The sequence below is a fragment of the Channa argus genome, chromosome 16, assembly GCF_033026475.1.
Source record: "Channa argus isolate prfri chromosome 16, Channa argus male v1.0, whole genome shotgun sequence".
Lineage (NCBI taxonomy): Eukaryota > Metazoa > Chordata > Actinopteri > Anabantiformes > Channidae > Channa > Channa argus.
The window spans coordinates 5,987,414-6,011,212 of NC_090212.1; the positions used below are offsets into that span (position 1 = coordinate 5,987,414).

Sequence of the window (23,799 nt, forward strand, 5' to 3'; positions counted from 1 at the left end):
TACATGTCTGAAAAAGAAACTCCAGACAATGTCAGGACCTTATCACCCTGACATTCTCTAGAGTTTATGTCTGAAAGGGGTTTTGGATTGCAACAGGCCACAAGAGGCCTCAAAAGAAATTGAAAAACAGCAGCCAAAGACACTGAGAAGAATGGACACCAGCTCTGTTTGAATAGAAACTATTCAGGGCTGAGACACCAAAAAAAATATCTTAGTTGCACAACTGTGTATGCCACTTTTAACGCTGGGTGTAACTGCTTTACATAATTAGGGCTGACTGTTTGTAGAGGCAATTCAGTCTCTGAAGTGCTGATGAGCCAGTTAGAGCCAACAGCATCAGCCGTGCCATTAGTGTCTCACTGAGGCCATTAGGAATATTATTGTGAATTAGGTGCGAACTCAAGTGTGTATACAGTGTGTAGATAAACAGGCCTAAAGGTGCTGAAAAAGGTGAAGAGGCATTTGTGGTCTGGATTTCCACCACGTTTCTATGATGGGAGGGGATCACTGAATTACAATAGATGAGCCAGTCTTTAAAGTCTTTGATCATTTGAAAACGTTAAATAAATCTGATGGGAAATTAACACAATCATATCTGTCAGCAAAGTTATGGTTCTCTTTGTATGAGGTCTACAGCCGGATACTGAGAAATTGGGACATTACAATTCTAGAACAGAAGTTTGATGCCGTAAGTTTGGACACAGTGTCCAGAGAAGAGGAAATCACAAGACAAACACAAGTTTTGTGCTTGCAAACACAGCCATTTGCATGAGCAAATTAAATTAAAGAAGTCATTTTCTGAAAGTGGCCGCCTAAAAACATCTTTGCCTTGTTATTGTCCACTGTCAATCCTCGTTCACTAGAGGGCGCTGTGCGCGCAAAACAGTGTCTGACGTAAGACGTACGTATAAGGAAGTGTGTTAACAACAAGTCTGTAGTAGGCTAATCACATGCTACAGCAGTGAATGAAAAAAACAGCAATGAAGAGTCGTCAGTCTTAGTTGTAACTCATCTAGTAGGACTGTGGTGTGCTGATTTACAGAAGAAAGACCCAACAAGTAAGCAACGGCGATGTTCTCATTGTGCTTTGTTAATGTTAATTTGTCTAGCTAGATAGCGAGCTAAGTGTTAGCCTGGTTGCAAAAGCCTGCTACAAAATATTGAATCACTGAACCTTATTTTGTTCTTCAAACACACATTGAGTTTTGTTTATTAACGTTACCGTTAATAAACTGCTTTATTTTACAATATGGATTAATATTTGTTTCAATATGTAGGTTAACGCTGTATTCGATTTGAAAAGTTGTCAATTTAAAGACTTGTTTATGTAGATAGAACTACATAGCTACTCGAAACAAGTCAACTAAAAGTCCGTATTTCCTAGGGGATGCTGGTAATTCGGCATATTTATAGTCAACCAGAAAGCATCATATATATTTTTTTATTTATTTAGCTATTTAACTGTCTATGATAAACCTAACAATCACTCAATTCTTGTGTAAGCCTGCTAATTTAACAATGCTAATTTATTCAACGTTGATGTTAAATTCCAGAGCAACTTGCTCATTATCAAATAAAAAAGAAACTTTTGCTGATGTAAATTAATTCTATATGCCAAATGCATCAGAATATCAAATCAGTTAGGATATGTTGTATAAAGGGGTAAGCTACATAGATGCATATTGGGATCAATGTGAACAAAACACTAAATTGCCACATTATTGAATGTAATTTAATGAAACCTTTTAGATAACATGCACTTATTCATGTCATGACATTACATTTGTCATGACAGCAAAAGGACTGGTGGGTGTGGGATGGGTCTAAATGTTGTCAGCTGACTTGAGCAAGACAAATCACTTCCATTTTCACAGGAGATACTTAGATTGCCTATGTTTCTTTGTAGTTTACCGAATACAATACATTTCAGGACATGGTTTGAGATCAAACCCATCTGACATTTAACTGTTCACCACCTGTCTACACTGACTTCTTTTTTTTTGACAATGATTCTCTTTACAGGGACATTTTCAAGCCACTCCAATGTCTTCTGGCTGCCCGCCTCAGTCACCTGCTGTGGCAAAGTCTGAGGTACCAGTGGAGGGAGAATGCCCGCTGCTTGCTGCTACCTTTGCCTACTGGGACAACATCCTAGGGCCACGAGTGCGCCACATCTGGTCACCAAAGGGCGACCAACTCATGTTCCTCAGTGACGGAGATGTCACCTTTTTGGCCAATCATACCCTTAATGGAGAGATTCTGAGGAGCGCTGAGTGTGGTGCTGTGGATGTGAAGTTCTTTGTCCTGGCAGAGAAGGGTGTCATCATTGTGTCTCTCATTTTTGATGGAGAGCTGAAGGGAGACAAGAACACATGTGCCTTGTCCATTATCCTGCCACAGACAGAGCTGGCTTTCTACTTGCCTCTGCACACCATCTGTGTGGAAAGATTAAAGCATGTCATCCGCAAGGGGCGCATTTGGATGCAGAAGGTACCCAGCTAGTCTTGTTAATCACTTGTCTTGGACATTTGCTTAGTATTTACACAGAATAGGCACACAGTTTATCTTGACTGTAAGAGCTTATAAAATAGATTATTGCCTCTGTATTGCCCATTTGGGATTGCAGCAACATTGGCAAATTACTATGGTTGCAGTCTCCCAAAACAGGTGAGTAAGTTGGCTAATTAGGTCTGAGAGCCCCTACAGAGCAAGCTGGTGGGCAGGTAATAATAGGGGTACACACAATAATGTGACACACAACATTTAATGAAAAACAGCTTAAAAAATATGTCACCTGCTGACACTGCTCTATCATCCTCTTCTCTTACATTAGTTTTGCCTTATGACTAGTGTTCCATCAAAAATCTTTTGACTAATACGGCTGCTTTTTGGACTTTTTTGTGCCATCATAGTTGATTTAAAGCCTATGTTGATTACTGTTGTGGTTGCCAGGACTTTCAGAGCAGGTAGATACTGTTTACAGGCCCCCCAGGGCTTTATATTGATCCTCAGTGCTTTTTTAGCAGTGACCAAAATCTGTCTTTATATATGTGTACCAATGTGTGTCAAAACTATGCAGAAAGGTAGCACTAAGCATCTGGTCAGTTTATAATCCTGTACTTTTTTTTTGTTGTTTTGTTTTTTTGGTCTTTTTTTGGTTTAGACAAAATGTGAAAATTTTGTCTGAAAATTACAGATTGTGGAGGCCAGTACTGGTACTGTGCCAGTTTACACATTACGTAATGAACTGGCTCAGATGTGGTTTTTGGAAGGATTCATTTGAACATGTTTTTATTTATTTTTGCTTAGGCAACATGATAGTCTTTATTAAACTGAAACCCTATTGATTTTTTTGTGACATCATTACAGGCTTTTTCATTACAGGCTTTACATTATACTCACCTGTCATCAAAAAGCAGTTATTTAAAGTCGTGTTTTGAGATGATTCATGTCCACAATGGCATTATGCAAATCTTCAATTGCTTCTTACTTGCTTTATTCATTCATTCATTAATACGTTCATTCATTTGTACCTAAAACCTAACCTAACAAACATGCTTTTTTTGACATGGAGCCTTTTAGTTGGTAAAAATATTCAGGCCGTTAGTGGTTTATTTCCATCGTACTTACAGGGCTTTTTTTAATATAGGAAGTTTGTGAGCCAGAATTCAACTTTGCCCTCAGGATTCAGGTAGTTTTTTTTTTTGTTTGTCTTGTTTCTTGTTTTTTTTTGTTTCCACTGCACTTAGCCTGCTTTCGAAACAAATTCTGGGAGCTAAATTTACTACCACCTCAGGAGGCAGTACTAAAAACAAGGTTCAGGTACTAGCAGGGATAGGTGGGTAGGCACTTTGGGAGCGATCAGCTGTGATGAGTTCATGGTAAATGTGTGTAGTATAACAAGCAAAGTGTGAAAACACACCCACGGGTTTAAACCGCAACTAACAAAACAGACACAAACCAGAAGTGGCCACCTTTACCCAATAAATTCACATTATAGTACTGTAAGGCTCATGCAGTTAAAAACCCACTTGTATGTACTAGAAGTAAGACATTTTACAACTATTTATTACTACACTATTTATTGAATTGAACAGGTGCACAAAATACTTATGTAAGAAACTTAGCAACTGGCCCAAAACTGAAATTGATTGTCATGAAATCTGTGCTAAATCTTTTTTTTTGTTGTTGTAACTTTAGGGCTACAACATCATCTCTGTACTAAGCTTGGAGATTGTCCCCATCATGGAGCTGTTGGCGTCTATGAAGTCACACAGTGTGCCAGAAGATATAGATGTGAGCAGCTCATGTACACACCTGCTTTCTCATTGTGTTTTACTACTGTAGTTGCTAATAAGAAGTACAAACCTTAATTAGGAGTACCATTAATAAGCATTCATTTTAGTTTGACATGATGAAAGTATGAAAAGAGTTAACATCATTTATCGTTTGTAGTGAATGGAGAAGGAGTTAATAAAATACATTATAGTAATTGTTTCTTATTTAACTCAAAGAAATTCACGATTCAGTAAATTCGATGTGTTTCATAGTCTTTTCTTGTACAAATGGCCTCTATTTCCAAGAGGATTAAATTATCCAAATTCTGTGGCTACATTACCACCCAGTGCGTTTCAACACATTTGTTCCCTTGTAATATGCAAATGCAACGAATAGTCAAGCGCAGAGTGGCTCCCTAGAATCTTTCTTGCTGTTTCCAACAGTCTTACACAGCGAAACTTTATTTTCATGGCAATGTCTGTAAATGTGCCCACCATCACTTTTGTCTTTGTTGACACCAGTTTTTAAAATGACTCATTTGTTTCGCTCCTGCTGAGTAGATAAAAGACACGGTGCTAAATGATGATGACATCGGGGACAGCTGCCACGAGGATTTCCTCCACAAGTAAGCACTCCAGCCCAGGCAAATGGAGACAGATGATGAACAATGCCCATTTAACACCCATCAACCTTCCAATGATGAGTAATGGCTCTCCACTTAGCTGAAGTTTCCTCCAGAGAAAGGACGAAAGCTAAATCGCTGTTAAGTGTTGAGGGCCCGGAAAGTCCATTTCGGCATTAAAGGTCCCACATGCTCAGAGTAGAAGAGGATTAGTTCAGCATCCTCTAAACTAGAATTTATAGATTGTTAGAAGAGACAGACTACCTGTACAGTAATTCAGATAATGTAATAAAGTTTGAAAATCCATCTACTAGTACGAAAGATAGGTGAGCATTGTTTTTCGATATCCCTGTTGTGTCTTGTGACTACCAGAATAGATTCAATTCTATAAATACGAGTTATACTACATGAGCAGAAAATTAAGTTAAAGGTTTTGTCATGCAGATCTCTTCACTGGTCCAGAGCCAGATACCATCTCACTCCCTCCTCTAACTAAAGCTTCATAAATGTTTTCCAGACAGAGTTTATCTGTCTCAATCATTATTCCTAAAAGCTGTCATTAATAATTAGGTCGATGCTAATGAAACTAATTGGCTCTCATTTGCATGTATTTGTCTCCTTGGTTCAGGGCCATCAGTTCTCATCTGCAGACGTGTGGTTGTTCCATAGTGGTTGGAAGTAACCCTGAGAAAGTAAATAAGGTAAATTTGCTGGATTAGTGGCTGCACACAGACGAAATTTGTAATGCATCTGCATAATTAAAAATGGTTGTGCTGTTGCTTTGAGTTTAATTAGGCCCTCATTTTGAATGATGTTCCGTGCTTGGCAGCACAGGAATATGTGAAAACATATAAGCTACTTAAAAAGAGCGGTTATATGAATTGAAAACAGACAAGTTGCGAAATGATGATAGAGAAATGAAACCGAATTAGCACATCTATGGCAGAAGGCAGCTATATACTGTTAATTTATGCCAATTTATTTCAAAAGCATACACAGCGCAAACTTGCTGGTTTTGAAGCCTGAATATAAGGCCAGTTAAAGTATTCGTATCTAACAACTAGACTCAAACCTAATGCCAGGTTATGGTCTAAAATGAAACTGGGAATCCACTAGTTAATCTTTAACCAAGTAGAGAATGGTTGCAGTTATTACGTTGGCAAATAGCTGAGATTACATTGCATTTTATGTATTCAGTACTGAAACTCACCCAAACAGGGTTTTTTGTTTTTTTTTCTAAATCCTTGATCATCAGTTTTTGTTAGGGCTTCAGCGGATAAAGAGTTAAACTGTCACTGTGCTGTGTTTGCTTGCAGATTGTGCGAACACTCTGCCTCTTCCTCACCCCAGCTGAGAGAAAGTGCTCTCGCCTGTGCAAGACTGACTCTTCCTTCAAATATGACACAGGCCTGTTCGTGCAGGGTCTGCTCAAAGTAACTACCCGCTCCACCTCATTGTGCAGTTGACTGATTTGAATTAGAGCCTGCTTGTTTTATCATACCGAACCTGTTGTGATGACATTGTTTTATTTTTTTACCTTTAGGTATCACATTCAGATCTGTTTTAATACACTGAACTTTTATCATTGATAATGATACATGACAAAAGGGACATGGGAAGCTTCTGGCCTTCGAAAAGTACAATTATTTATTAAAGCTTACTTGTTTTTTGGGCTTTAAACTCTTAAAGTACTAGCTATTTTTATCTTTTTAATTGGCCAAAGTGGTGGCGAGAACACATGTCCGACACCCTACACACAATAATACAAACGTGCTCTCACGTGTAAATAAAAAACTGCTCCTACCAGGTTTAAAAATTACCAAAGGTTTGATACGGTGTCAATTTGCCCACCACCACCTTTTTTTTTTTTTTTTTCCCCCTCTCCAGGACTCCACAGGCAGCTTTGTTTTGCCCTTCCGTCAGGTGCTCTACTCGCCATACCCAACCACTCACATTGACGTTGACATCAACACTGTAAAGCAGATGCCGCCGTGCCACGAGCACACCTACAACCAGCGGCGCTACATGAGGTCTGAGCTAAGCGCACTGTGGAAAACAGACAGCGAGGAGGACATACCTCCAGACACAGTCATCCACACTGATGAATCCTTCACACCTGACCTGTAAGCCATGCATTTATCTGTTGTCAGTTGAAATAAAAGATGTAGCACTGTCAGGCCCTAAGGTATTTCAACAGTGACAGTTTTCATCATTTTTTGCTTTGTATGCCACTAGAGTGGAATTGAAATTAAACAGTCAATGTGTGCTTAACCCGTGGAATATCGGCTTTGAATTATAGGTTTTGTTATAATTTTTTTTCAGCTTTGAACGAATTAAAGCCATCTTTTAAATACAGGTAGATGTTAGAACCATGAACAGTTCAGAAATCAGCAGTCCCATTATCAGTAATTAAGGGAGAAGTAGGTGATGTCATTCACCATAGTTGCTTTCTGTGGTCTTTCAGGCCTTTTGATGTCCTGAGCTCACCTGTGCATTCTGGCTTTTTAAAAAAATGTACCATATAGTTAATTTAGCCAACTTCTGATATGCTGGCAAAGAGAGCCAAAACGTATCACTGTCCAAATCACTGTACATTTTAAGATAGTAAAATGTTATATTATTATTATTATAATTATTATATTATTTTATTTTTTGCTTTGAAATTAAGAAAGTGCCGGTGCCTTAACCACTATGCCTTTCTTCATAGGAATGTATTTCAAGACGTTCTGCATAAAGACACTTTGGTGAAGTCATTTATAGATGAGGTAAGAATATAATAACACATTTTATTCCTTTTTGTTTTATTGAAAACCACTTAAATCTGCCAAAGGAAAGAGAGGAGAAATTACTTGAATAAATTAATTAATTTATTTGTAAAGAAATAAATGAACGAAAAGTCACTTCCCAAGACCATAATAGGAGAAAACAAATCTTGGCCATTATACTATGAAAAATGTACTGGATAGCCTAATGCATACATTAGGGACCATTCATAAACTAAAATAAATAATTTATCAAATCAATGGCTTTCAGCTCGTCCCTTCAGGGGTTGATTTGGCATGAGTTTTTACCCCGGATGCCCTTCATGCCACAACCCTCCCTTTCTTTTCGGGCTCGGGACCAGCTGGGCGGGGCCGCACCTGGCGGGATGGGATTTAAACCCGTGGCCTTCTGCATCCCAACCCAATCTACTCTACCACTGATCCACTGGGTCCCCAGCAACCTTTGAACTCGTAACTGCTAATACCTTCAGCCATCACTATGCTGTTGCCAAACTACAGTGTTATTACATTAATTATCAAAAATGGCGAGTTGTTGATATGACTCACTTGACAACTTTGGTCGGGATGAGTCATATACTGTATGTATCACAGTGATATAGAAAGAAAATTGCTACAATATGCTGAGTAACATGGCCCTTTCCTATCTGCTGTATCCTGCAGTGGACACATGAATTCTTTCTGTTTGAAACAGTAACAGTGGTGATGTCTGTGACAAAAACATAATCCAAAAAATAGAGACTCATTCCTTTTACACTGAAATGTTGATCCACTCAAAATTTTATCTTATTTGTTGTCTCCAGATTCTTATTATTGTTTATGCACTGCGGTGTACAGTATACTGTTGTGGAGTTGAAAGTGTCAGATGCATAGTCATATTTTGTTTGAGGTGTCACGGTATTGAAAATAGACCAGTGCTCGTACCTGGCTTCAGCAAATATCTGAAATAGATGATCCCATCTCACTGGTGTAATCTCTAGAGCCCAAAGATACAAAAACATTTGAATTTATTCCCACGGGTCGCAAACCCATCATCTGTTCCCATGAAAGTGCTCCTAGAGTTGTGGTTGCAAGTTTTTCTCATGACAATAGCAGCATGTTTTTTTTCTCAAGGTTAAAACAAAGGAGGGGAGGGGCAGGCAGACCCGTAGCCTTGACTACTAATTGACATTTACTGTTGTATGCAGGTGTTCATGCTGAAGCCAGGTCTGTCCCTGCGGAGAACATATCTGGCCCAGTTCCTGTTGCTGCTCCACAGGAAAGCCCTCACGCTGCTCAAGTACATCGAGGACGAAACGTAAGAGCTGTCACTAATAAGGCTTTAATGCAGACAACAAAAGGGATTTGTGTGTGGCAGTGCTCCACCACACACACACACACACACACACACACACACACACACACACACACACACACACACACTGAACCATGGGAGAAATTTAAAAAAACCAGAGCTTGTAATTTAGGAGTTTTTTGCTATTGCATTTGCTGTGACTTCACACTGCAGCCAGTGGTCAAACGTTGGTCTGACGGCGACACCCTCACTGATGTCCGGTGACCCCTCTCATAGGACGCACAGAATTACCCTAAAGCTTTGAAGTCAGTGACCTGATGTAAAATGATTTTCTAAGTTTAGACTCGAAACAGTCATCTCAGTTTTTTTGTGCATCTGTTAATGTTATATTGCATGATGGGTGCCACTGGATAAATGGATGGAGGGGGCTGCAGGAAAGGAACAGTCAGGTGCTTCCTTATGGGGGGTGTCCTGTACAGTTAACATTTGTGCACAACATTAAAATGTGTAGGAATAAATGATTTGGATTCAGTTGCCTGGAGGTGTAAGGCAGACACTTGGTGCCCAGAAGAAGATGAAGAGCATGATGTCAGAGTGAAATATATGGTCAGATGCAGAACTGCCATGCAGGTGACACTGTTCTGGTGAGCAGTAGGTACAACTCCTGTGACCATACGAGTCATCTTTCATGCTGCTCTGAATGAAGTAGTTGTGATGTGTTGAGAGAGGAAGGTTGTAGATTTATCAGTTTATTGCTTCAAACACGTGAGGTATGTTTTCTTATTGATTTGTAGGAACATATTTGAATACATGCAGTTTTACATACAAGATATACAGAAAACACTTCCTGCAAGTTAATGGATGTCACCATTTTATATTATGTTGACTCTGGAGGCTCCCAATAATATAATATATAATAATATAATAATATTTTGTAACCAGGGCCTGGTTAAAAAGAGTGAAGTAGCTCCTGAAATAATAGTGTATTTTATTATGCTGTACAACTTTTATTTCAGTGTGTTCCAGTGAATTTTCATGCTCCTGTTCAGCAACCCGGTAGATAGCTCACTGTGTACGGTATTCTCATAAAATTAACTGAGCTGTTTTCTGTGAAGGCCTTTGTATAACTGCAGTAATCCCATTATCCTTGATCTTCCTAGGTCAGATGGGACCTACCTCCTGAAGTATATGGAGTGAAAAACACAGAAAGGTCCAATAATTTGGATTAAGAATTTGATATTAATCTAGAAATAACATTGGATGATCAAAACAACCATTTTGATAAAGTTATGAATCAACCAAACTGAACACTTGCATGTTCTGGCTGGTCATTTTAACCGGATACTTTTCTATTTTTTATATTATTCTCAATAGAATACATTTGAATTCTTTTATGGACACAATAAAGTAAAAAAAAAAAAAACATTCTGCTCATTTACAAAATGGAGGGAAATGTCATTTCAAGTTTTCAAATTTAACAAAAACGGCTTAATCGGCAAAATTGGCTCACATGAGTGAGGGCCTTAGGACTGGTTTATGAGAATGATTGGTGTTGGGAAGAAAGGGCTGTCCGTTGAGCAACACAGTGTGATGAATCATCCGCATCATCCCAGAGTGACAGCTTTCGCATCAACATAGCACAAGAATAATGTGTTGACCGAGAAATTACCACCGCTGTCACAGTCAACACAGCTCAACTTCTGAAAGACCCGGGGGCAGCACCAGAGATAGCGTTTTATCTCAACCTCATTGAAACGATGTTTTTATGATCAGCATTTGATCACTGACAAGACAATCTCATTACTCTGCCCCCCTCGGGCTCAAAAATGAGATTGTATGCCAGGTTGCAAGGTGACCTAGTGGCTTGTGATGGTCTCTCACTGCATTAATGCGCCTTTAATTTAGGCAGCTCGCAGAACATTCGCTCACCTGTAAATCTAGGTAGAATCCAGCACTGTAGCTTTACACTCGACGAAATTCGTTGAATTACCCTCCATCTCTTGGACCTTGTTCAGTTACTTGTAAAATAACTACAAATAATTGTATCTCTATTCATGCTCAGGTCCCCCCAGGGTTGTAGTAACCACCTTCTGGCTCGGCTCCAGAAGTTCCTTCATAATCAACAGCAGGTCATCAGACACTGCAGTCCACCATGTCTTTATGTTTCCCCATGTTTTTTCATGCCGCCCTCCCTGTGGAGACCTGGTCATCACTCCATCTGGGCTTGACTCATCTCCTTATGTGCTTTCCATCAGTAGAACGACATTCCCACTGCTTTTAGGACAGCAGTCTCTCACTGCTTGTTCTTCTGGTTCAACAATCTTGCTTTTCTCTATTTAAAGAAAACAAAGTGCTTTTTTTTTTTTTTCTTTGCACAGGCTTTACTTAGAATTGCACATGCTTTACTTATGCCTGGTTATGGAGCTGATGAATCTCTGCCTCTTCTCTTATTTTTACCTCAGGAAATGTATTTGTCTTCTCTAAATGTCAAAATACTTTTGCAACTGGCCAGATATCCTGACTCTAAAGGCATTTTCAAACCTACCTCATGTAGTCCGGTACAATCTATCATTTGTTTTAGCCAGAGATTATCTAAAATTAGTGATGACATTTTTATCACTTGCACTTGCAATTAAATTTATCAGTACACATTAACCTGACGACTACATGGGGCTTGCTGAGTGTGCATGAATATCTGAATTGCAGATAAAAATGTTGTCACTATATTAAAAAAGGTTAAATGCCTTAGTGTTTTAGTGGCTTTTTTTGTTTTTAATTTGTTTGTTTTTATGTCTCACAACTTTACAATTTTGATTAGCTCTCAATGCTCCCATAACCATAATTTTAGTAATAGTAGCTGTTTTCAGTGGAAAACCTGTGCATATAGCTGTTAATAGCCAGTTTCTTCCCTCAGGAGTTAGTTTACAGCAAACACAGGGCTGCACTGTACACTTTTTGGAAACTTTTGAAGTGTATTTATCAAAATAAGTAAATGCTCAATACATTTTCAGAAAGGTAATGTCTTTTTTTATAGATGTATTATGTGCTTTTAGCCGTAATGGGCATCTGTACCATCAGAGGAGACCGTGTAGAAAACAAAAAGTTTTTCGCTTCACCCTGACCAGCTTGTTTGATATTTTTAATTGTAGATGACAAAAAAAGCAAAATCACAATCTGTTTATTTATTATAGATACTTATTATATTAATTGCACCAAATGTTACTATGAAAATTGTATTTACATTTGTTTCATTGTTACAGAGTAAATGGCTGGACACACCTCCCAGAGAAAGCACTAAATACATAAAGCACAGCCAGCATATTTGTGTGTGTGTGTGTGTGTGTGTGTGTGTGTGTGTGTGAAAGCATTAACGTTGTCTTGCTTATGGTGTTGCTAACAACCTGAGGTCTAAGGCCATGCTATTTTACAGGTGCCTTGACAAGATTGTTTATGCTCAGTTGCCATCCTGTAGCAGCATACATAATTCATCATGGTGTGGCATTCCTGCGCACAGCTGCAGCCAAACTAAATGCTAATGCAACCCTCTGACCCTGAGTATTGAAGATTAACAACCATGCTACAGTATCTTTCCTCCTCTCTTCACAGGCAAAAAGGGAAGAAGCCGTTTCGATCTTTGCGCAATTTAAAGACGGATCTGGATCTGACGGTGGAAGGAGACCTTAACATTATAATGGCCTTTGCTGAGAAGCTGAGGGCAGGTCTGCACTCATTCGTGTTTGGGAAACCTTTTTACACCAGTATGCAGGAGCGAGATGTACTCATGAGCTTTTAATCTGGGTGGCTAATGGAAGCAAACTTTTAGTAGTATGATTTTATTTTATTTTTATTGTTGAAAGTGAAAGTATGCACTTGTGTACTCGTCAGAGAAGAACATTGGTTTTTGCTTTGCTTAAATTAAACATTTTTGCCTTGTTGCTGTGTCTTGTACAAAGCATGGTTTTAAAGACTTGATTGTTACTGCTGTTATGCGCAATTAGAATTAAAGTTGTGATATATTACCTTGACCAACTGTAAGCATAATCTGACTTTAATGTTTTAGTCTTAAATTATTCATGTATTCTATGCCTTCTGTTGATAGAGTGACTGTATTAATTTATGGAGTTAGATTTGGCTGAGATGCCCAGCAGGACATTTGCAATTTAATTTAAATAATATTTATTAAAACATGCCTTATTAGTTTTTCATTTCCCTGTATTATTCCACAACCTCAGTCGGCCACTGTACAATTGGATCGCCCTTTAATGAACGTGTGCTTACTGTGAATAGTGCAGAAAATATTGTGAGTAATGACAAAGGGCAGAGATTTCATTAAGAAAAAAAAACAAAAGGACTTATTAAATAAAATCTTGTCACAATCGCCCTGACAAAGTAGATTTGTGTTTTCTGCTGACATGTCATCATTAATTCCTTTTACACAGATTTTCTTTTCCTCCCTCAGCAAAAACCAAGCAATTTGCTGCTTGTATTATTCAGCTTTACTGCAAACCAGAAATTTGTTGTACTTTTAAAGTCAAACAATTTAGTGTATATGCTTTGAGTATGTATTCCAAAAAATGCAATTTTGTTTAACAGACCATTCACCTTGTTTTGCAAAACATAAATAAAAGTAGAATACAAGCATAATTTCAACATTTCTACACATTTGGGGTGTGCGAACAAAACACCTCCGGAAACCACTGTCAGTAACCATAGTCTGTATACATATAAATACAAATAAAATACAGAAACAGTCACAGTACTATACATTCAGAATTAGATTGGAAATTATTTGCAAAGAATTCCATTCTGTTTTACGCAGGCCCAACGTTTCCATTACTATGTTAACATGCAAGTTGGAATCTACCAAATTTTCCAATTATTTATTTATATTTATGTACTCACTTTGCTCCTTTTCATTTCAGTTCATTAGTTACTTTGACGTAACTTTGAACTTTTGTTCTGTTGTTCATCAGTGTCTGTAAAGAGGGCGATCAATAAACAATGATAAACTTTACATTTTTACAGTTTCAGGCCCTTTTGAAATTTTCTAAATGACAAACCATGGGGATGAATTATGGAATTCAAATCATCAAACATCAAAAACCTCTGAGATTTTTCCAGGAATCAGATGTCCTAAGATTAAATGGGAATAAAGCCATGGAATTATGTGAAGATTTAGCTCCTTATGAAATATTTAATCTGGTTTCTTTTCACAAATACTGTTTATTAAGTGTACCTTATCAGAGTTTTTTCAAAAACATCTTTATTGTTCATATGTCGTCACAATAACAGTCCATATGTATTTAGACATTGACAGTGTTTGTATGTCACCACAGTAAAGTTGAAATGAAACACTGAGCCTGTGATTAAAAATAATCTGTAAAATATGTGTGAATTACCTCTATTTTTATATATAGACCCTTTATTTTAGGATCCTAAAAGCTTCAGTTGTCACATTATCTGGAGAAGCACAGGAAACAGCAGAATAATACCTCCATCATGCTTCACAGTTGAAGAGGTATGCTTCAAATTAGGAGCACAAGCCTTTTCCAAACTGTGTATTTCTTCATAGAATGTTAATCTGTACTGGCTTTTTACATAATCTTTTACATAATCGCTTCCTGACCTTTTTTTTTTTTTTTTGGTCTCCCTAATGTTTTTGTCCTACACTCAAATTGAGCAACAACAGATTGCAAATGCCAAATTTCAAATCAACTTCAGACATTTAATCTGCTTACTTGTAAATGAGCTAATAAAAGGAAAACACAAACCTAGGCATGACGCATCTGAGCAGTCAATTGTCCAAATATATTCAAGCTCCTAAAATTGCAGCACTATGGAAGTTATTTAGCATAGTGATAAAGCAATGCACAAACAATAAATTATATTTTAATACAGGAGTTGAAATTCTACAGAAAATGTACTTTTTAAACCTGTAAACCTAACAGCCCTTATCTGCTGTATTAACATTACCATGCTGTAAAAACTACACATTTTGTCAGTAAGATTTACATGCAGTTATTTTACACCACAGCAGCGACAAAACTGCATTATGGTTAGAGAAAATAACTTCATGGTTACGTTAAGAAACAACATCGGCTATGTGTAGTTAAATGGCTGCTCATTTAGTTCTCATTTAGTAGCTCATCGTTCTCATCCACCCATTAATATATCTTAAAGGCTATATAATGCCTTTAAGAATAGTAATAACTCGTATCTGTAAAGTATAGTATATGATTTTGTAAAATGTTATGCAGGTTCTTTCTGTAAACAAAAGGACAAAAATCCTCATATTAAAACCATTTTGTTGTAATTTTAGCTGTATTCTATTGGTTTTTATCTTACAGTTTTTGTTTGTTTAAGGTACAGTATTCTGTCATTTATACAATAAAATGTGAGAACATACATTTACTTTAAAATTAACAGCTGTGTGTGGTTAACTGCTTTACTAAAGTTTAATGTAAAGTTTACTTTTTTATGTGATGATTTTACAGGAATTTACAACTTGTGTAAACCTCACCAGATGATGCACTACTTTTAAAAACCTATTGACCTTTAAGTTACTTTTTCTACTATTTTGAATGATAAGCAAATAGCTGCAAACTCAAGCTGCAATTTGCTTCCCCTTATATTGGCACATACATGTAGAGGCAAGTCAAGAACCTTGATCCCTTCAAATACTTACTACACTTTCACGGAGATGTGGTTATGAATAAATGATACAATCTATGAGGGGACTGCTTTTTCTAAAACATTGTAGACACAATGGCAACTCGAAGATTGTAGTTTTCTACAATTGCCTCCAGCTAAAAAAAGTTATAATTATGTTTCCTCAAGAGAGCTTTGAGCTGTTGCATATTTAAAACAAAAAGGGAAAGAACCAAAAATGAAGGAGCTGGTAATTATTAATAGAATATCTGAAGTGAAGATACCAAGGACCTCCTTCGGGAATTTATTTGAAATAATATTCAGAGGACAGGAACTAGTATTCATGTGAGATGTGATTTCATATTGCATGAAAAATAGGTTGGTCTAGGGAAGGCTTGATTGGCAAGAAAAGACTTTGAGTCAGGGTTTGGCACCTCCTCAATGAAACGACTGGGGATTCTTTGTTGTTGTGACTGGAGGAATGCATGGCAACAACCTAAACAGTACCTTTGAGTTCTGGCATTTACCTTCAGAGATAACTGTAGATGATACTGTACCCTTTACTGTTTTCTGGTGCTTTGACATTAGATTGTTTTTTAATAGAACAGAAAATCAAAAGGCCCTTGTATTTTTTTTTTCCCGTGTCACCAAGGACAGAGCATAACATTAGTGTTACTTAAATGTAAATGTAATTTTAAAAACAATTTATTTAAACCATTTGTGTTGTGCATTTTGTGATAGAGGAAATAAACATTCACAGAACCACAATTGAAGATGTCAAGTTTGTAGAAATGCCTCAAACGAGTGTCAGGGAACCTGGTTGCAGATTAAATATGGCGGACTACTAACCTTGGCAGGAAGTACTTAATATCAGGATCAGAATCAGTTTTTATTCGCAAGGTATGTTTGCTCATACAAGGATTTCTAGTTTCTTTCATTTTACTTACAAGGAAGAGTCATACTGACACAGACACAAAATGAGCACAGATCAAACACAATTAGTACAAGTGTGAAGGTGAGAAAAGGTTTCAATGTCGAACTGTAATGTAAGTGATGAGTAAATAACTTAAATTACTCCATGTGAGGTACAAAGGAGACAGCTTGTATTTGATTGTTAACCTCTCTATAGACACTCTTTGCACATTGGGTTCATTATGTTGATGCAATTTAAATCCCAGTGGTTGTGTTAGTGCCATAATGTTATTGCATAGAGATTATTTATGATAATCCAGGAAAGATTAATTGTTTATCTGAGAGATGGCAGGTGGGGAGAAACTGTTGTTGTGTCTGTTTGTTTTAGCGTGCACTGTCCTGCAGTGTGGACTAGAGGGAAGGAGTTGAAACAGGTTTTGTCCAGGATGTGGGTGGTCTGTACTGATTTTCCCTGCCCATTTCCTGACTCTGAAATGCAGAGGCAAATCCTGGATAGTGGGCATGGTGAAACTGATGATCCTTTTCTGCAGTCCTGACTGTCTGTTGTAGTCTCTGTTTTGTTTGGTGGCAGAAACAAACCATACAGTGATAGACGTGCAGAGAATGGACTCAGTTATCGAAGGGTAGAACAGTAGCTCCTTACACTGGTTGGAGTTTTTTGATGATTGTGTTGACATTAGATAGTTTAATGATAGTGGTAGATTTTTGATGCCAAACACTAGGAGTCTGTGGAGTATTGTCATACCTTCAGAAAAATGCATTTAGGTCTTCAGCTAGTTGATGGTTCTTTACAGCGTCAGGAGATAGTTGCTTATGTCTTGCAGGCCCCTCCAAACTGATCAGGGTCAGCCACACCTCCAAATTTATTGCTTATTTTGGTCCTTTGTCTCTACCATCTGATACTACTCACTATTTACTTTATTAAACCGTTTACTGACATAGCGCTGCCACATGGGGGGGGGGGGGGGGGGGGGGGGGGGGGGGTGCATTCGTTGCTTAAAATTGTGCCAAAATGGCAGCCAGTTTGACACAACTTTTTTGCTTTAAACATTTAAAAATATGAGATTAAATTTGTGTAAGCATGAAGGGTTTGTTAGGATTTTATGTTTAAGATTAGTAAAATAAAGTTATGGCTTGTTTTAAAAAAAAAATCCCTGTTTCCTTACCATCACATTGCCTGTCACATGATGCACATCATGTCATTGCTTGCAACAACAGCAGTAGCAGAAATTTCACACTGGACTCCTGGCAAACTTCTCTTGGCTGCTCTGATCAGTGTATTTCTGGCATCTCTAAAATGGATCCTATAGGCATCCTTTTTTGCACGATGGAGCTGCCTGAGTTTGGCTGTGAACCAGGGCTTATTGTTATTGAATGTGGTGAAAGTCTAAGTAGGCACACACCAATTCTCACTAGAGCTGATGTAAGATGTCACAGTGTCAGCAACTTTGTTGGATCCTGTGGCCGCAGCCTCAAAAGCACTACAGTTAGTGCAGTCAAGACAGCCCTGTAGTTTCTGCCTTTCCTCATTGGTCCATTTTCACTGTCTTGACCACAGGTTTTGCAGATTCTGTTGGTTGGGAGATAATGTACCATACAGTGATCAGAAAGTCCCAGGCCTTCACAAGGAACAGCGTAATAGTGTAACAATTGTGTAGTGTGTATTTTTCCCAGATGCCACATGTAATGTGTAGTTTTTATTTTGGTAGTTCATCTCTGAGGTTTGCTCAGTTCAAGTCCCTTAAGATAATTAACAGGATGTCTGGATCTTTAAGTTCAACATGAGTAATCTTAGAAGTAATTATAAACCATCTGTGGTAAGTCGGAGAGGTGCCAAAATGATAAGCTACTTCTGCTTTGTTTTCCGTTTGTACATGCAAAGTCCCAGCTCTTCTGCTTTCTCTTCCTCTCTGTTGCTCATACAAAACATGCATGCCCCTGCTTGTCACCTGTAACCTTTAAATTCCAGCTGTCGGCCCAGATAGAAGGTAAAGTGAGCCCACGCAGTTTATGGCCTGCGTCATATCAAGTTCTTTAACACTGGCTGTGACTGTTAATAAACAGAATATAAAAAGAATATAAAGAATATAAAATTATTAAAATAGCAAGAAAAACAAAAGGTAGTTGTTTTGACACTTTGAAGAACATCTTTTCCCCTTCCTAATAAAAGGGGTTAGCCCAGTGGCAATCAGCAGATAGCCATTGAAATCTTGTTGGAAAAATAGTAATAATTAAATGAAATAACTACAATTGTGGAACAGATTAAGTATAGAGTGTTGGTTTTGTTGCTGTGATCATTTTTACACTAGACTAAATGTCTACATTCCTTATTTTGAGGAATACAAACTAAATGGACATTTAGTTTTTAAATTATATCATACCAGCTGCATCTACCAGGGTAATGACTCTAATTTAAGTATGGGGTGGTCCCACCAGCACCACAATGCTTCTGCTTCTGCAACTGCAATATGCAAACCATATACCCCACAGGCCTTGTTTTCCTGAACTGAACTGAAATGGAAATCTGCCACCCTTGTGTAAGATATTCACAGGTGAAGGTAATGTTTTGGCATGTTTCCTTTTAAAACACAATCTACATTAAATACAAAAACATTTGGCCATGTACAGAAAAGTGCTGGATCTACAATGTAAATGAAAAATATTATTTTTGCCTTACGCCTATATTTGGAAAATCACAGAATGCAGTCACCCTGATTTGCTTCTATTTTCAATGTGTAATGTGAATTATTATATTTAGTAGCAGTAGTACTCATGATTACTCAGAGGTTTTTGTAATTTGAAAATAATTAAAAAATATAAGTATATGGCAACTGATAGGTCGGTGGGCTGATAAATTCCGCATCAACATCAAAACATCACTGCCCCAAAAACTATAAAAACATTGATGTTGATACGTAGATATAAATATCTGTCAGCTTTTCTTGCTCAAACTTTCATTTAATTGGTCAGTCTCTGTATGCCCATGTTTCCTATTGGTCAATTTTGTGACTGCTGTCAAGCTAACAGGAAGTGATGGAACCTACTGCCAAGTAAATATTCAGCAGAGGATGCTAGCTACAGCTAAGTGTAGCACGACAAAAGGACACCAACTCCTAAATAACTGGAGTAAAGATGAAACAGCATGCTTTATCCAGGGCAACAAGGTAAGTTACTATTATTAGGAAATTTGTTTTTGCAGTTTCAATAAAGAGAAGTCATAGGGTGCGGCCTGCCTTCTTTTAGCATGCTATCTTACCCGAATGCTAACGTTATGATTTAGCGGTTAGCTTTATTAATGCTCTGTGCACAGGCTTAAACGTCATTTGCCGGGCAGCTGGCTGGCTGTACCAGACGGGTCGTCAGCTTCTTAATGTCGTCGTAATAATGTCAAAAAATGAAACACATTAGACAACAGTTTTTACGGAGGATAATCAGGAAATTGCTCAAGATGTGGGACTAAGTTAGCCAACCTAGGTGTGTGGTGTATTTTAGGTTTCGTGATGGCTGTGTTACAGGTGACATGTTAAGTTAAATTAATTGGTGATTTAGTCAGCCTAACCATGTTAAACTTTCGTAAAACCCACAAAATTATATTATACTATATTGTGTTTAAGCTTTACTAGTTGATTGTGTAACGTAAACAAGGCCATAGTCTTTGTCACTCTCCTAATTGTCTTCTTTAACGTCCAGCAACATACAACACCAACAGAGAACCGAAAGGATTTTAATGAAATGTTTTTACTGCTGCTTCGTTAATGGTCCGTTGCATAATTAGTTTCTCTGGCGATACTGAAAAGGCTTCAAATCATATTCAACTAAGTGCGTGTTTTTCTGCTAAACCAGGTCTAAGAGAAGATAATCATCAGAATGTCGAGGCAGTTTGGCGCCGTGAGCAGAATTATATCTTGTTATCTTACATTTTGTTACATTAGTATTGATTTCTAGTCTATTTCTTGAGTTGCTGCTCTTTTGTTTTGCCCATGGATGTGCTATATTGCAACAGCAGCTACAGCTGTAAATGTATGTCTCTACTTTTGTTATCAGATTATTCAGCAAAACAGTTTTTATTCCCTGTTAAGAACCACAAATATATAATCCACCAAATATGTAATCCAACAATGGCTGACATCTCGCCATGTATCACGCAATTTATGTAACATCTTATTACCCAAAACTGAAAACACTTGAGGTTACATATGAGATGAGTCAGTTTCTGAGAAGGCCATATAATCTGTACTCACGTCTCATCTCAGCTCATAAGGTGTCTCTCCAAACCTGACTTTACAAGAATATCTGTGTTGTGATTCTTTTCCGATAGACTAAGTCCCCGTTAGGTCGTTTTTAAAAATACAACTGCTTACATTCAGGAGACACACTCATACAGACACAGTTTTAGTAATTTTAAAGTGAACTTGAGAACCTAAATAAGAATTTACCCCCTGGCTAATTTGGCATGGTTAACAGACCTAACAAGCAAAGCCAGAAATTAGCATCTGATATGTTGCTGGTGTTCAGTACCCTGTGAGATCCTGATCTTCTATTAAAGTCTGAAATGTAGCATCAAATAGGTAATAATAGTTTTATTAGTTGGTTTAATTTGTTTAATTAGATTGTAAAACATAGTTCTAAACAGAGACACATTTAACAATCATGTTTTCTGTAAGTGCGTGCGGTGCTTTGTTTTATCTTAATGATTTTTGAGCAAACATCATTTGTTAGGATTTGTGTTTGAGTTTGTTTGTGTTTTAACAGTACTCAAGTAACACCAAAGCGTGGGCAAACTTTTTGCCACATACAAACATGCACAACACCCTTCGGTTTTAGCAAAAAATGGCTGCTGGTTCCAGATTTCTAACTGTATGTAAAATGCATATATGGAACTCATCCTTTCATTTTTTGCTGCTTATCTTATCTGTGTCAGGTTTAATAGTTAATATTAACATAATTATGTAATAAGAAAAACATACATTAAATGCATATGAATATAAAATGATGTATTGAGAAATGGTTTTCACCAATCTTTAACTTGCTTTGGCTGAAGAAACAGAGAATAAATTGCATTCAAAAAGCACTAAATCATTTCCATTTTAGAATTAAAGTTTAGATAGTCATCAACTGTTTGATGAATTGGAAGGGATTAAAAATGTTTCCTGAGATTTTCTTTAGAAAACTTGGTATCTTATACTTTTTGTACTTCCTTTACTGTGGTGCTCTTATATTTTGATTGGTTTAGCACTTGATTTTGTTCCTGTGTTGTGGAAGTTATATGACGTCTGTTATTTTGGTTTTAGACATCATACTGAGAGCCTGTAGCCATGGATGGGCATGCTGCCAAAAACAATGAAAGCACCTTCCCCACCTTTGGGGATCTGGATGATTTTCTTAACAAGCACGACTCAAACTTTATCTGGCTCCTTGTCGGTAAGCACTCTGCAATCACACTAATGGAAAAATATCAAGGTCAGCAAAGACTTTCTTGAGTAATAGATCACATATAAAGGGCAGAGCTCATTCACATTGCATTTTATTTACATGTATGTGCTTTTGCTATCTTTGTTCAATACTATTGTAGAAAATAATTGCTACTTTTTTTGAATATGTACCTTATTTGGTCAAAAGGGTTTTGGACTATTTGGACGACTAATAATATAAACAGTGGGCTTCTCTGCACCTTTTTACATAAAGGAACTTCTTTGGCCTTCATACTGAATAAAAACATGCTAAAACATAGTTTACTATAACATGCATAGTAGTTGTTTATTTAGGAAATCATAAAGAGACAGTTTTATAATGTTTACTATATGTTTTTTTGAAATTATGTTCAAGATATAATATACCCTAATGTGTTTTTCAGTTCATGAAGAATTTAAATCAGTATTTGGTTTTTATCATTTAGTTCTTCTGGCCGTATATTTACTTCATTGATTTAATTACAATAAGACAAAATGATAATTTCCATGTATTGCTCAGTCCAGGCTAAGGATATTGCATGACTCACACAAAAATAGAAAACACATTTATTTGTATGACTGTAGTGTCCAAACTTGGTAATAGAATAATGAAAAAACTTCAAACGAACCCTCAGTTTAGCACGTAACACTCAGCTGAAATTTGAAAAGTGGTTTCTGTGTATGGATGAATCATGTCAAAAGAAGTAGTGGGTAGTGGTGGAAGGAAGTGAGGAGGAATGAAATAAAAATGTCCTTTTTTTTTTTTCCAACTGCCTGAGCTGAGCCTATGTTGTGCTTTCGCCTTTCAGCCACCATTCTGTCCTGTGGATGGATAATCTATTTAACTTATTACAACTCCCGCAACATCGGCCTCATCCTCACCCTCGTCATCAACAGACTCTACAAGGATGGCTACATTCACATTGGTGCGTTGACCGTGAGCTCAGGGAAGGCGGAACACTGCCAACATTTTCAGTTTAAAGCGTTAATACAGTTTGCTGAATATTTCATGATGAGCCAGGTTCTCTCTGTGATTATCTCCATAGAGCTGAACAGCAAACAACACCAGATTGAGTTTCTCTACAAACTGATATGAGAATTTGCAATTCTGGCATTATATTTTAGCAAGTCATTAGATTTTCTGAAAACATAAATTTTTTGCTTAACACTAGTTCTTGTCAGAAGGATCTGCTCTATGTAATACAGCTTTTGAATCATGTGCCAAAAAAACCCCAAAGTAAGTCACATTAGTTTACTGTGTAACGGGGCACAATTTGTTTAACATTTTTTTCATAAATTTGTATAGCATCACAACAGTGTGTGTCGACAGATATCCACAGCTCACTGGCTGTGAGTAAATATAAAGTGCAAGAACAACGTTTCATTTTTCATGAAGAGGGCATGGCTCAGTTTGCAGTTCTTTGTGAGCAGCCACCTGTGTGACCACTAATCTATTTTAAAATCTATTCCTTTAATCAAATTGAAAGTGCCCAAGAGGTTGTACCCCCTAAGAGGTGGGATTTACAAAAAGCACTGGAAGTACACAAGTGTTTGGAAGTAAACAGAAGCACAAACCTTCATCATGGACAGCACAGTTTTTTGCCTTCTCGCTGCCAGGGCTGAGCTTTGTAAAAAATGCTACAGAGTTACTGGGAATTACTGACTTAAACAAGCTTTTTATTAAGATGATCTTTGGCCTAGCAGTCAGGAGGAAGCATCAGCTGAGATAATGATGACAGTAGAATCACTAAATAATGAATATTATTATGTTTTATTTATTGTTTTTACTCTGTT

The 23,799-nt window shown here is 37.3% G+C and overlaps 2 protein-coding genes across 4 annotated transcripts in view; both read left to right on the top strand.

The window, feature by feature from the left end:
• The first annotated feature begins 900 nt into the window (after nucleotides 1–900).
• c9orf72 (C9orf72-SMCR8 complex subunit) lies at nucleotides 901–13,618 on the top strand. 3 transcript variants are annotated; one of them, XM_067480130.1, is made up of 10 exons: nucleotides 901–1,058; nucleotides 2,023–2,490; nucleotides 4,201–4,296; nucleotides 4,839–4,903; nucleotides 5,529–5,601; nucleotides 6,217–6,333; nucleotides 6,788–7,023; nucleotides 7,608–7,665; nucleotides 8,868–8,977; nucleotides 12,581–13,618. In XM_067480130.1, exons 2-10 carry the CDS (start codon nucleotides 2,044–2,046, stop codon nucleotides 12,765–12,767), a joined length of 1,389 nt encoding a protein of 462 aa, XP_067336231.1. In that variant the 5' UTR covers nucleotides 901–1,058; nucleotides 2,023–2,043; the 3' UTR covers nucleotides 12,768–13,618. The 3 variants fall into 3 exon arrangements, with proteins under 3 accessions (XP_067336231.1, XP_067336232.1, XP_067336233.1); XM_067480131.1 differs by lacking the exon at nucleotides 12,581–13,618 and adding an exon at nucleotides 11,037–11,719; XM_067480132.1 differs by lacking the exon at nucleotides 12,581–13,618 and having other exon boundaries at nucleotides 7,934–8,968.
• Nucleotides 13,619–19,561: 5,943 nt separating this feature from the next.
• The window catches only part of kiaa1109 (KIAA1109 ortholog), a 65,659-nt gene continuing 61,421 nt past the window's right edge, over nucleotides 19,562–23,799 (top strand). Inside the window, exons 1-3 of the mRNA XM_067478626.1 lie at nucleotides 19,562–19,719; nucleotides 21,847–21,976; nucleotides 22,815–22,931. Of these exons, the coding sequence (XP_067334727.1) occupies nucleotides 21,871–21,976; nucleotides 22,815–22,931 (223 nt within the window). The 5' untranslated portion in view covers nucleotides 19,562–19,719; nucleotides 21,847–21,870. The remainder of the gene's footprint in view (nucleotides 19,720–21,846; nucleotides 21,977–22,814; nucleotides 22,932–23,799) is intronic.

What these genes read in the sequence shown, in the direction of transcription:
- c9orf72 (XM_067480130.1), top strand. Translation starts at nt 2,044, where the DNA reads ATGTCTTCTGGCTGCCCGCCTCAGTCACCTGCTGTGGCAAAGTCTGAG. An exon ending in CACGAGGATTTCCTCCACAA is followed by an intron (nt 4,904 to 5,528) that starts GTAAGCACTCCA and finishes TCCTTGGTTCAG; the next exon opens with GGCCATCAGTTCTCATCTGC. An exon ending in GAATCCTTCACACCTGACCT is followed by an intron (nt 7,024 to 7,607) that starts GTAAGCCATGCA and finishes CTTTCTTCATAG; the next exon opens with GAATGTATTTCAAGACGTTC.